This window comes from Mesocricetus auratus, unplaced genomic scaffold (genome assembly GCF_017639785.1).
Source record: "Mesocricetus auratus isolate SY011 unplaced genomic scaffold, BCM_Maur_2.0 Super-Scaffold_100031, whole genome shotgun sequence".
NCBI classification, from domain to species: Eukaryota; Metazoa; Chordata; class Mammalia; order Rodentia; family Cricetidae; genus Mesocricetus; species Mesocricetus auratus.
Window position 1 is genome coordinate 17031233 of NW_024429212.1, and position 14871 is coordinate 17046103.

General features: G+C 44.6%; 1 protein-coding gene across 3 annotated transcripts in view; it reads right to left on the reverse strand.

The window, feature by feature from the left end:
* The window catches only part of Dipk1a (divergent protein kinase domain 1A), a 65347-nt gene that overhangs the window by 11319 nt on the left and 39157 nt on the right, over nucleotides 1-14871 (reverse strand). For all 3 annotated transcript variants that reach the window (XM_040733385.1, XM_040733384.1, XM_040733386.1), the window contains exon 2: nucleotides 8003-8137. In XM_040733385.1, coding sequence (XP_040589319.1) covers nucleotides 8003-8137 — 135 coding nt within the window. The remainder of the gene's footprint in view (nucleotides 1-8002; nucleotides 8138-14871) is intronic.

The following is a 14871-nucleotide window of genomic DNA, read 5'->3' on the forward strand; positions in this document are numbered from 1 at the left end:
ACTACCGTGTGTCAGGGCACGCCTCAACAACTACAGACAGGACCCTGAGCTCCTGTCAGAGGAGCCAGTCAGAGGACTCAGGATGGAACTTTGTGGTCCTGAGAAATGCACAGAAGAGAACTTCTGTTCCCGCGAATGAAACAGGGAATGTCTGGGAGATCCCGCCTACAGAGCTCAACCATACAGGATTTCTGTATGGTTGGGCACCAAACAGGGTTGACTGAAATAATTTAGTAGTTAGGGAGTTATAATTACATATTAGTGGAGGGGGGAGTAATTGGGAAGGGAGAGGCTCCTTCCAACCAGGGTTTAGTGGTCGCTCTCACGTTTTAGAAGTGGCTTCTCACCCCTTACAAGCTCCAGAGGCTGACTCTGGCTTTCCAAGGTACCCTACTCTGCTCCAATTCCTTTTTCCAGTCTTAAGAGCCTATTATCAAGCAGGCATAGTGGCTCACAGCTAGAATCCCAGCACTTTGGAGGCTGAGGCAGCAGGGCCAGGGCTAGCCTGGGTTACATAAGTGAGCTCTAAGCCAGTCTGAGCCACAGAGAGATCCTGTCCTTCCTCCAGGCCCCTCCACCTCCTCCCTCCTCCCCAAAGAGGAAAACCTTCATTTACAGGTAACCAAACTCCTCACCAAATCCAAGGTTTGGTGACTTTACATGGTTCTAGTGACTCCCCGGCCGGTGTTCATCAGTTGTGCTGTCAGGGATGAAATGCTGGGTGAGCCTGACTCAGGTCTGGTGGACACACTTTCCTTGCTGTGACTCAGACCCTTCCTATTCTATTTTGTTTTCCGGCAGTTGTTACTATGCAGCCCTGGCTGGCTGGGAATCGGTTGTATAGACCAGTCTGGCCCTGAGCCTACAGAGACCCACTCCCTCCCAAGAGGATCTGTCTTCTCTAAGCTTCTCTCTGCTATTCTATTCTACCCACAGTGGTCTATCTGTCAGCAAGGCCTTATTTCTTTATATTTTCAATAGTACAACTATTGGTAGCACAAACTTAGCCTGGATGTCGATGGTCTTTTGTTGTTGAAGTTTGGCACTTGAGACAGGATCTCAAGTAGCCTGGGCTGGCCCCAAACTCACAACGGAGCCAAGTAGACAGACTTCCTATTCTTCTCAACACTCTCCAGTGCTCTAAAAATAGTTTTTATTTATTGTTTTGGGGGGTAGATGGGTGGGCAGCATGGCAGCTGTGTGACATTCAGCAGACAACTGTGAAGTCATTATCTCGTCTTCACATTGGTCCCAGAGATGGAACTCAGCTACTCAGGCCTGGGTAGGCAGCACTTTCCCAACTGAGTTATCAGGTGTCTCCCCTGCCCCTGCCTCCCCACGTTTAAAATAGGGTTTCACTGTACTTCCGGCTAGCTCAGATTTGAAATCATCTTGCCCCAGCATTTAGTCCTGGAATTACAGATGGGTGCCACCATACCAGGCTATGATGGTTTTTGTCTTTGGTTTTTTTCCTGTGTCAACTTGGCTAGTCTACAGTCTAGGTGTTGCTGGGAAGGTTTGTTGATGTGAAGTTCATCATCATTTGACTTTGGGATATTATTCTAGCTAATTAGAGTGGCCCAGGGACTTAAGAGCAATTCTGCACCTTCTGTGATGAGGAAGTTCAGCCCCTGGACAGCATTTTCAGTCCAGACCTAGATTCCAGCCTCCCTCCTCACAGGCTGGACTCAAGCTCTCTAAGCAGCTAAAGATGACTTTGAACTCTGTATCATCCTATGTCTACCTCCCAAGAGGTGGGATCCCATGTGAGTGCTAACACATTTATGAGGTGCTGGGGACTGAGGCATGCTAGGCAAATGCTCTACCAACTGAGTTAAATTTACAGTCCTTTCCCTACAGATCTGGGACATGACTAATCTGATCATCTTTTGTAATTGGTTTTGCTTCTCTGTCAGGACTCTGACAGGGCGTTTTATGATATACTGTCATGTTTGTGCATATAGGCATCTGTCTTCTCAGTCACACTCAAGGGCAGGAAGAGGAGAAAATAATAAATAATAATGGTAATATGATCAAATGTTGTGGCACACACCTTTAATCTCAGCACTTGGGGGGGGCAGAGGAAGGTGGATCTCTCTGAGTTTTACATATTCAAACCCTATGCCAAAATAATCAATAATAATAGTAGTAGTAGTAGCAGTAGCAGTACATGTGAGGCATGGTGTTAATACATGAATTCATTTTGTCCTCACATTTACTTGATGTATAGTCGCATTTTATAAAAGCCCAGTCACTTGCCTAGCTTACACAGTTCAAAAGGGGTGACTGGACCTCAAACCTAAGGCTCTTTTACTTCAAAACCCCACACTACAATAGATATAACTCCTCACACAGAAGTGGGGAGTGGAAAAGACAGGCAGTCACACAGAGAACAAACCAGGCTGAACAGGACTGCTGATAACCTCATCCCTAATTCCTAAACACAGCAGAGAGCAGTGCTCTAGCCGGGGTAGCTTCAGCTGTCTTTCAGGGAATCTTATCACGCTCTAGTTACAGTGATGACAAGTATGAGGCTGTCTGCCTCAGACCAAACACAAGCCAGCCGAGCACTTTAGAACCAACTTTTTCTGTACGCTGGGATCTAAGCAGAGCAGTGCCGAGAGGGGTCACACAGCCCAGGGCTTTGTCTCCAGCCTGGCGTTCTCGCTAGTGAGCTGACGATACAGTAACCAAGACGCTCCTGACTCCCAGTGAACTGTATCATCAATGCAAGACGCTTCAACACTTGCACCGTGGTGAAAGTAAGAAGACTTCAGGGCTGAGCAGCAGAGGAGGTTCATCAAGGAAACGTGCCTGCAATGCACATGGCCTTTGTGCCCTACATAACGGTGGAGGGAGAGAGCCCACTCCACACCCACACTGTGGCGGCCACACACTCCCCACCTCACATTACACACATGCAATAGTCCTAAGCAACTTCCTGGAGACTTACTTACTGTATGTGTATGTGTAAGTGGCTGCAAGTATGTATATGTTCTGTGTGAGTGCCTGGTGCATGCGGAGGCCAGAAGAGAGCGTCACATCTCTGGAACTGGCGTGACAGACAGTTGCGTGTGCTGGGAACGGAACCTGGATCCTCCGCAACAGCAGCAAGTGCTCTTAACCACGGGGCCATCTCTCCATCCCTTAAATAACGTTTAGGAGATGCCACAGGCCCACACGAAGCCTTGCTTCCCTCTTTAGGGAAGGACTTTGTCTCACTGTCCTTCCTCCTTATTAACCTTTGTCCAAGATTCCAGACAACTGATTCCTTCCCATCAGGTCGCAATTCAAAATGCCATCACGGCAAGGAGCCTACTCCTAGCACAGGAGGGCGGCACACCACGGCCATTCTCTGTGACATACTGTTACCCCTTCCCATTGTGTATGTGAGCTCGATCTGAGTTCATTATGTGTTTTCATCTTTTTACTATATGTTTCTTAATGTATAGACTTGAATATCTTACTACCGTACCCCTAGTATCCAGAGTAACTAACAGATGGCAGATACCCAGTAAAGACTTGTTAATCTTTTCTAGGAGGGAATATATATAAAATTTACATATAATCAGCATACAATTTATAAAGCTATCTACCTGTATCATCCACCCATCTACCATCTGTCTGTCTGTCTGTCTGTCTCTCTCTCTCCCCCTATGTATCTTCTTTTTATAGCTCTAGCTGGCCTCAAACTCAGATACACTTGCCTCTGCTTCCCAAGTGCTGGGATTTAGGTGTGTGCCACCATACCTGGAAAAAATTACACTTTTTTTTTGTTCTTTGAGACAGGGTTTCTCTGTGTAGCTTTGGGGCCTGACCTGGAACTTGCTCTGTAGACCAGGGTGGGAATTATACTTTTTAAAAACACTGCTAAAGGAGGCTGGAGAAATGGCTCAGCGGTTAAGAGCACACAATGTCCTTTCAGACTACCTGAGTTTGGTTCCCCACCCACACCAGACAGCTAACAACTACTTGTGACTCCAGCTCTAGGAGACCTGATGCCCTCTTCTGGCCTCTTCAGGCACTGCACTCACATGTACATAGTCACACACACACACACACACACACACACACACACACACACACACACTAAATGAATGTTATATGATAGTAATTACTTTGAAAATAAATATTTTAAAATAGAAAAAAATAATAAGACGAAAGCTAAAAACAACACTGCCAACGCCCAAAGCGGAGAACAAGTCATGCTTGTAAATGTTAATAAAAGTGGTATTTGTGGCTCTCCTTTGGATCTGCTGTGTCTCTTTCTAATCTCCCTTCACAAAAATGAAACTGAGGATTTGGGATGAAATCTGCTCCAAAGCTTACACACAGAATGCTGTAATCTTTTACTGAGCATGTTTTTGTTAAGTATGGTTTTGAGATAATGCAGCTTTTAATTTTACACTTAAAGTGAAAAAACAGCAACTTTATATGCTCTGGTTCAGTCCAGTCTACTTAAATAAAATTACAGTAGATGTAGTACTGTACGAGAGACAATCCGCTTAGACTCCATATTTCAAAATAAGAAGGCTGGGACAAAATAATGTGTATGTATTGCTGAAATTTTGAAAAACCCTGCAACTACGTAGACAAATATTATACAACTAAAACCCTGGAGACAAATCTAAAACATATTACATCTTAAGGCAGTGAGGGGCTGGTTCAGGATTTTTTTTCTACATATATACTGTTAGAATTTTAATATCTGTGCGAATGATTTTATTTATTTGCTTATTTCACTTTCAGCTTTTAAAACATTTAAGATATGTCTCTCAAATAATACAGTTAGATTTGCTTTTTATTTTTGGTTTCAGGCAGGGTCTTGCTCTGTGCCTCACGCTGCCCTGGAATTTGTTACACAGTCTACATTGATCCTTCCAAGCACTCTAATTACAGGCCGGTGCTACTATACTGAACTTTAGATTCTAATTTTTACAAAACAGCTGACAAACTTTGTACTAAAAATATCCGGTCCATTTAGATTGGATGAACTTGCCGACAGCAAACGTAAATATACTGCAGTTGATCACATAGCAGGCCACACAGAACTCCATCTTCAGGACTCCGGCAGTTAACCAAGCAGCTGCTGGAGTAGAAATGGTGACCGTTCTGTTCTAGGACCTGCTCTCAGCTGCAGTGGGCCATGCCTCCTTGTGAGGGTGGGACTCTATGCCCACAAACTGGGCTGGATGGACGTTTGCAAGGTTGTCTCAGCTCCAGAGTTCCCTCTGTGTGTGTGTGTGTGTGTGTGTGTGTGTGCACATGTACACGTGCACGTGTGAGGAGGTCAAAAGACCACCTCAAGTTCTAGTCCTCAGGAGCCCAGTGCACAGTTAAAAAAAAAAGCTATGAAAAAATGATGTACTCTAGATTTAAAAGAACTTGTAAAACAACTAGCAAATTGTGCTGGATTCACATTCTGTTTCTAGTTCTTACAAATTAAAGGGGAATTAGGGCAAGCAATAATGAGGCACTTTAATGGTATTTCACGGCAACAGAATACACACCAAGGACCTCATGTTTAATAAGATGTGGATAGAAGAGAAAATCCTCACCATTACTTTTGGCTTCACCTCTGAGAGTAGTAGTCTCTCTAGTATCACCAGATGATGTGAGCAAGCTTTCCTGGAATGCGGCTGGCAGGGTGCATTTTCTCCCAGCTAAGTACAGTTACTGTCTCTTAGAGGTGTGAACTACATTAAAGATACTGAAATAAATACTCACTAATGCCAGTTATTTTTGTTAATAACTCTTTTTTTCAAAATATGTTTGACCGGCCGGGCGTTGGTGGCGCACGCCTTTAATCCCAGCACTCGGGAGGCAGAGGCAGGCGGATCTCTGTGAGTTCGAGGCCAGCCTGGTCTACCGAGCGAGTTCCAGGACTGTCTCCAAAACAATACAGAGAAACCCTGTCTCGAAAAACAAAACAAAACAAAACAAAAAAAATATATATGTATATATATATATATATGTTTGACCAAAGAATACTTGATTCAGAGAGCATGTGTGTGTGTGTGTGTGTATGTGTGTGCGTGCGTGCCTGCACGTGGAGGCCATCAGTGATGTTAGATGTCTTCTCCTATCATTCCCTACCTTATTTGATGGCATGGATTGGCTAGACTGGCCATAAAGTGCCTGAGTCTTCCTATTTCTCCCTCAATCTCCCTCAGTCTCCCTGACTGAGATTGTGGGCATGCATCCCTGTGCCTGGCTTTTTATGTTGGTGTCATGGATCCAAATTCAAGAACTTTACACAATGAACCAAGTCCTAGCCTGATAATACTTATTTTTACTATGATTACTTATTTTAATCTCTGTTCAACTATTGGCTCTGTAAGAGCAATACATACTGTTCCTGTTGTATACACACCTTTGAGACAACTGTCCTGGGTAAAGTGACATCCAGTAATACAAAACCTTCAATGACTTATAACTACTAGAATCCTTACAAACAGTAGTCTTCCTCCTCCAACTCTTTTGAGATAGTTTCTCATCATGTATTCCAGTCTTGCATTGAACTTATGATCCTCCTGCCTCAGTCTCCATCATGGTCAGCGACTGTATGATGGGGCCAGCAAGATGGCTCAGTGGGTAAAACTGCTTGGCAAATAACTCCGATGATCTGAGTTCAATCCCACAACACATGTGAAATGCCAGCAGCTCGCATGCACATCTGTTACCCCAGCACTCCTAGGGTGAGCTAGGAGAGGACAAGAATTAGCCAGAAGCTCACACAGACAGCACAGCACAGAGTAGTAGCAGAAACGGAACATGGAGGAAGGAGAGAACTGAATGTTGTCCTCTGACACTCTGAGTCGCACGCACGCACACATTCAAGCACACACACACATGAACACACACACACATGTTCTTATGCTCACACAGATACTCTAAACACTTTGCAGTTTTGAGATGTGGACTGTTTGGAGGTAAGCACCTGTTTGGATGCCTGTGGTCCTTGGTTTGAGCCAGAGCCCCATACAAACAGAACAGAACAAAAATAAACACACAGCTCTGAAATAAGTGTTTTGATGTATACTGAAAGGCATTTATACACAATAAGGAGTGAACCTAGTCAGAACCTCAAGTATTTAAATAGGTCATAAATATAAACACTTTAGATAAAAATTTGTGTTTGAAGCCGGGCGTTGGTGGCACACGCCTTTAATCCCAGCACTCGGGAGGCAGAGGCAGGCAGATCTCTGTGAGTTTGAGGCCAACCTGGTCTACAGAGTGAGTTCCAGGACAGCCTCCAAAACAATACAGAGAAACCCTGTCTCGAAAAACCAAAAAAAAATTTGTTTGATATGACTCCATTTATTAAAAACAAAACAAGTATTCTAAGATGGGTTTGGTGGTGCACGCCTTTGGGAGGCAGAAGCAGGTGGATCTCTGAGTTCCAGGCCAACCTGGTCTACAGAACGAGTTCTAGGACAGCCAGGGCTACACAGAGAAACCCATTCTCAAAAACAAACAAACAAACAAACAAACAAAAACCAAGCAGACAAAACTATTCTAGGGTCTCGAGAGATGGCTCAGAGGTTAAGCGGACTGACTGCTCTTCCAGAGGTCCTGAGTTCAATTCTCAGCAACCACATGGTGCCCTCTCCTGACTTGCAGACATACATAGAGGCAGGATGTTGTATTCATAATAAATAAATAAAATCTTTAAAAAACTATTCTAGAAAGTCTATACATAATACACTTATACCCTAAACATTTAAAAAATCTGATACATAATAACCCAAATTTCAAATACATTTGAAAACTAAAACAAAACCCCTTTTTGCAATAAGGTTGCTTCCACACTGATGCACGGATTTACCTGTACAATATATTATGAGGACTCAATTTATCAAAGAGTTTGGAAGTTCAGCACAACAGTAACATCAAATTACCTTTACTGTTGAAGAGCTTTATTAGTCAGTCCTTACATAATAGCTATAGTCAGCTAGTTACAGGAGGTTTTTTAAAAAACTAAAATATTTAAAATACTTACTATGATCTTCTTACAGTCCTTCCCTCTGCATAGTTCTGTGTAGGTTGAATACTGCACATATATGATCCAGCTTCCCACAAAAACCACCAACCAGGAGAAGAAAAGATACTTCACCCGCATGTACGAGAGACGAGCCTGCAGGTAAAGGACATGGAACCGTCACTCACTCAGCGACAAGTCAGCCCTCGCTGCCCTGGAACAGGGCACTCTCCTGGCTTCCAAAGCTCAATCATGTACAGTCTAGGCTTCCATATGGCACTTCTAGGACAAAGTGCATTTTCAAGGAGCCCAAACAACGCAGGTCTTAGAGACGTTTCCAGGTCTTGACAAGGAAAAAAACAAAATGCCCATTAGGACGTGCAGCCTTTCAAATACCAGCACCAGAGCTACTCACTCAGCACAGCACAGTGCTTCTCCAAGACCAAGGAACGAGCTTCCGTTAACTAGAAACTGACCAGACACTGTTTCAGACGAGAATTTTAAAGGTAACGATAAGATATTTCAGCCAGCAGGTGGTGGCGCACACTTTTAACCCCAGCACTCGGATCTCTGTGAGTTCCAGGCCAGCCTGGTCTACAGAGCGAGTTGCAGGACAGCCAGGGATACACAGAGAAACCCTGTCTTGAAAAACAAAAACCACCACCACAACAAAACAGAATGACTTAGCTAGGTATGGTGGTGTGTGCCTGTAATTCCAGCACTAGGGGAGGTGTAAGCAGGAGAATCAGAAGTTCAAGGCCATCTCTGGCTACACTGAGTTGCCGATCTAGACTATTTAAGAGTCTGTCTCAAAAGAAGAAAAAACAAGCAAAGAAGGAAGGAAAATGAAAAGGAAAGCCTAAATTACTCCTCGAATGTCAACTACTGAAGCCACACGATAGCCCCCTCTTTGCCGGCTGCTCTGATATTGGTGCCGTTCTGCTCCCGCAACAGAGCCAGCCGCTAGTCTTCAAACGCGGCAGTCGGTCAACACAGCCTGATATTTACCTTTGAGATCTAGAGTTCCAGCGGTTTGATTCAATAAACAGTAGAACTGAGCAGAATGAATTAAAGATGCACACACACAACGAGAAGCTGGTTTTGCTTTTACAACCCTGAGCCAGTTTCTCACAGTTGGGAAACAGTAGAATACTGTGCACACTATGGGCATGAAAAGAAAGCAGAGAGAGAGAGATGAAGGGGCCAAGACGCACCTGCAGAAGACAGAGAGTTCAAAGGGAAACACCAAACTCTGCCACAGATCTGTCCCTGTGAGTTTTCGCAGACAGTGAAATCCCCAGCACCAAAAGCTTGAGTACAAGAAATTCAGCTAGGTGGCAAGGTTTTTGGGTCTTATTACTAAGTGTAAAAGAGCTTTTTGTCTGCTTGATTTTGTTTTCTTCAAGTAAGGATGTCTCTGCGTACTCCTGGCTGTTCTGGACTCTTAAATTCACAAAGATCAGCCTGTCACTCTGTAGACCAGCCTGTCTCTGCCTCCCAAGTGCTGGGATTAAAGGAGTGTGATACCGCCTGGTGTAAAAGAGCTCTTAATGCAAAATATTTTTATGTAGCACTAGATAAACTCATTTTTAAAAAAAGCTACATCGCATTCAACACAATGGAACCAAGAGGTCTGCCCATAAAAAAAAAAAAAGTTAGAGATTACTTGGCCCTGACAGGAAGTCTGGTCACCAGCTATAAAATGGCATGTGCTAGCATTATTAGACTCCACTAAGATTAAAGACATATGCCTGCAAAGCTGAGCACACTGCTGTACACAGAGCAAATACTAAAAAAGCATCAGCTAAAATCTGTATCAAGTCACCATGCAAGAGACCAGCAACGCCACCGCTGGCTGCCGCCTTCTCCCTGACCTGCCAAAAAGAAGCCAAGATCTGGATCTGATCGAGCTTCCAGCTGCAACCCAGTTCACCGGGAATGGTGGAGACAGAGGTAGAATTGAAGTAAATGACAGTTCTGGCAAAATCCCAGGCTCTGGGGGACAATCGCAATACAAAGAAGTCACTTCTTCAACAGTTAAATCACAGGGGTAAAACAAGGAGACACTTACAGACTGGGAAATACCTAGGAAATGCAGCAAATGATTACAACATAGAAATCCTTTTAGAGTTCTGACTCAAATTAAAAATGTAAAACAAACAAAGAGAAAACAAAACACCAAAGAACAAAGACCTGAGCGAGGAGGACGCTAACAAACATGCTAACACGGAACAGGGAAGCTCCCGGCCGCAACCTAGAGGAAGACCTAACAAACATGCTAACACGGAACAAGGAAGCTCCCGGCCGCAACCTAGAGGAAGACCTAACAAACATGCTAACACGGAACAGGGAAGCTCTCGGCCGAAACCTAGAGGAAGACCTACAGGCAGCTAAGGAACGCTGAGTGGGATGGTCCTCCCCAGGGAAAATCACATCGATTGGTTATCCACAATAACCATGTGGTTATCCACATGGTAAACCCTGAAGTCATATTCATACACATACCATTATACATACTGAGCAGGTTGTATTTGTATGTTCAGGAATATATTATATATGCCTTTATAACTAAAGAGAAACACGTCATGAATTTGAGGGGGTATACAATGGGAAGAGGAAAATGATAAAATTTTAATTTCAAAAAAATATTAAGAAAACCAAATTTGGAGGCTGGAATTGACGGAACACAATTTAAACACAATTGACGGAACTCAGAGGCAGTCTGATCTCTGAGTTCAAGGCCAGTCTGGTCTACATAGAGAGCTCTAGACCAGCTAGGGATACATAGTGAGACCCTGTGTCAAAACAAAACAAAATAAAGAGAAAATGACATTTGTGTGACAAGCCAAAGTTTTTCTTTTTCTACATTTTTCCCCATTAAGAGTGAGTGTAAAGCTGGGCATTGGTGGCGCACGCCTTTAATGCCAGCACTCGGGAGGCAGAGGCAGGCGGATCTCTGTGAGTTTGAGACCAGCCTGGTCTACTAGAGCTAGTTCCAGGACAACCTCCAAAGCCACAGAGAAACCCTGTCTCGAAAAACCAAAAAAAGAGTGAGTGTATATGTGTGTGTGTGTGTGCACGTGCGCGAGTGTGTGTGTGTGCATGCGTGTGAGTGCCACAGAACGTGTGTGGTGGTCAAAGGATAACTTGTGGGAATTGATTCTCTATGACCACCATGCGGGTCTCAGGGAATGAATTCAGGTCTTCTGTTTGGCATCAGCCACCTGTACTAGCTAAGCCATGCTCTCCCTCTCCCCCTCCTCCATTCTAATTTTTTCAGTGATGGGGACCAGACCCAGGGTTCTGTAGCTGCTGGACAAGCATTATACCACTAAACTAACCTCTGAACCCCACCAAGTACCACTAACACTTGTGAGACAGTTGGTAATTTGAAGAATGGCAGAACACTCGACGATGGGAAAAGAGGTTCTGGGGTAACAGGATTTTGCTCTCCTCTCTTCATGAGCTATATTTGCCCACACCCCCTGGCATATGTTGGAGCTGAAGAACACCCTGAGAGCTGAGGTATTCCATGAATGCTTACCACACACAGAAGGCCACGAATGTTGCAGAGGAAGTCAGATTAATGATGTCCACAGCAGGGTGCTGGGCATCACCTGTTGTAGAGATCATGACCAAAGAAGCAAAACATGTTTCTATCCAGCATGCTACAGAAAACTGCTGTGTCTTATGTATAAAAAAAATACTGCAATGACCTTCATGTATCCCTCAATATCTAAAGATAAGCAGCCTTACATTTTAAAATGAAGAGGTAGCTTAAATTACATCTCTATTTCATTTTCTCCATGTGGCATTTGCTAAAATGTTTCTAGTGTTCTGTTTTATAACAATTACCTAGACAATCTAGCCTTTGATTAAGAAATACAGCCTGTGATTTTTGTTTATGCTTAACTGTTTAAAATTACATCCTAGCAGGTGTTTTATAGTGCCGATTTTGTGCTTAGCTCCTAATGGAACATCACTTTATCCCGAATTATGTTCCTGTAAAGAAAAACACACAGGACAGTGACTCCCAACTGTGTCAATATGCCCTCACTACGCCCAGCAAGGCACTTGGCAACATCTGGAGACATTTTCAGTCGTTCTGTGGTTTGTTTTGCTTCTGGTCTCTCTTGGCAAGTGTCCAGAGATGCAGCTAAACACGCCATCATGGATGCTATCACCCCTCTCTGTGGTGGCCTGAAAGAAAGTGTCCCCGTAGAGAGTGGTACTGCTTATTAGGAGGTGTGGCTTGGGGGGGGTAGGTAGACCTTGCTGCAGGAAGTGTGTCGCTGTGGGAGCGGGCTGTGAAGTCTTCCTTGCTCAAGCTGCTCTCAGTGTGACAGAGTTGCTTCTGCTGCCTGCAGATCAAGGTGTAGAGCTCTCAGCTCCTTCTCCAGCACCGTGTCTGCCTGCACGCCACCACGCTTCTTGCCTTGATGACGATGGACTGAATCTGTAAGTCAGCCCCAATGAAATGTTTTCCTTTATAAGAGTTGCTGTGGTCATGGTGTCTCTTCACAGCAACAGAAACCCTAACTAAGACACTCCCCCAAGCACCACCCATCCCAAGATGTCAAAGTTGTATGACGTTATCATTTTACTTTTGATTAGCCTTCAGTGAATAAATTGTTACTAATTTAAAGGTATGTGATATCTGTCTGAAAACGACAGAGCAATGGGGAATTACTCATCACTCATCATATTTTGTTGTCAATAAAAGTCACTGGAGATGAAAATATGCACATGATAAACAACCTTCCTCTGTTAATCCCACACTGAAGAACAACGGTGTGGTTGGGCACAGTGGGGAGGTAAAGGCAGGAACATCAGAAGCTCAAGGTAAAACTCAGCTAGCTATGTAGTATGTTTGGGGCCAGCCTGGGTGACATGAGATCCTGTCTCAAAATCAAAGGCGAGAGGCTAGAGATATATATGGCTCAGAGATGGAGAGAACTAGCTGCTCTCCAGACGACCCAAGTTCAAGTCCCAGCACCCACATGGTGGGCAACAACCATGTGTGGCCTCGGTTGTCTGGGTCCAGCACCCTTTTCTGACCATCAAAGGCACCGTGTGCAGGTGGTGTGCAGATGTGTGTGGGTAAAACACATCCCATACAAGAAAAATGAAGTGGGGGGGCAAGGCTCAGTGGGAGAAGGCTTGCCACCAAGCCTGCCACCGACCTGAGTTCAAGTCCTAGAAACCACATGACAGAAAGAGAAAATGTACTCCCTACCGAAAGTCATTTTATGACTTCCACACAAAAGGCATGCATGAGAGGGCACGCACATACCCATGCACCCCCAAATAAACATAGGGCAAAACAGAAAATCCCACAACCCCCCCAGAGTGATTAAAAAAGGGGCATGGAGGCTCATGCCTGTAATCTCCACACATGGGAAGTAAAGGATCAGGAACTCAAGTACAGCATGGGACGGATGCATGTGACCATGCTTCATACAAACAAAAAGTACAACCACTTAAAGTAAACTGAGCTTGTGCAAGATGTGGACACACTTTGAAAAGCTCATTAACTTCTGAATCTTTTACAGCAACTGAGTTTAAGCTGGGCACAGAAGTCCTATCTGCCAGGAAAGCTAGAGCTCAGGATTCAAGGCCAGCTTTAAAACCACCACCTAGAGCTGGGTGGTGGTGGCGCACGCCTTTAATCCCAGCACTCGGGAGGCAGAGGCAGGCAGATCTCTGTGAGTTCGAGGCTGGGCTGGACTGACAGCCTCCAAAACAATACAGAGAAACCCAGTCTCGTAAAAACAAAACAAAACAAAAAAACAAAAACAAACCACCACCTAGAACAAAATACATATCCCTATCTCCATTTGTTTATATGGCTTATATAACCATTGAATGAACTTTGGAAGCCCATTCCACATGGAGGGATGCTCTCTCAGCCTGGACACATGGAGAAGGGCCTAGGTCCTGCCCTGGATGAAATGACAGACTCTGGAGATCCCCCCAAGGAGGGCCTCACCCTCCCTGGGGAATGATGTGGGGATTGGGTAGGGGGCTGGCGGGACTGGGGGAGGGGCAAGAGAGGAGGGGTGGGAGTGAGCTGGGATTGACATGGGAAGCGTGCATGTTTCTAATTTGAATGAAAACATATATTGAGGGAAAAAAGTAGCAATTTGCTTCTTTTTTAAACTATTCTGACACCACTTGATAACTTATCTTTTTTTTTTTTTTTGGTTTTTCGAGACAGGGTTTCTCTGTGGTTTTGGAGGCTGTCCTGGAACTCACTCTGTAGACCAGGCTGGTCTCGAACTCCCAGAGATCCGCCTGCCTCTGCCTCCCGAGTGCTGGGATTAAAGGCGTGTGCCACCAACGCCCGGCGATAACTTATCTTGAAACAAGTCTGAAGACATTTTTTTTTTTTGCTTTTGTTTTTGAGACAGGGTCTATGTAGCTACCCATCCTAAAACTGACTATGTAGACCTAGCTGGCCTCAAACTCAAGAGAGCTCCCTGCCGTTGCTGCCACAGTACTAAGATGAAAGGAATTCTTACCCGAGAGTGGATTTTCCCAAAACAAGTGTTCTGAGATGTCCAGGTGGAAGCTACACCACATCTGTAGCTTTCTTTTTCTTTCTTTCTTTTTTTTTGTTTTTTTGAGACAGGGTTTCTCAGTATTGCTTTGGATGCTGTCCTGGAACTCACTCTGTAGACCAGGCTAGCCTCGAGCTCACAGAGATCCATTTGCCTCTGCCTCCCAAGTGCGGGGCCCGGGCTTCATCTGTAGCATTCTTTCGGTTACCCAAGACCAGCTGAGGAAAAATGAAGGGCGTGACTGCCAGGAGACTCGCAGCTCACCGAGGGGCCAGTCTAGAAGAGGGCTAGAAAGGCGTGTCTGTAATACAGGCCCTGGGGAGCCAGACA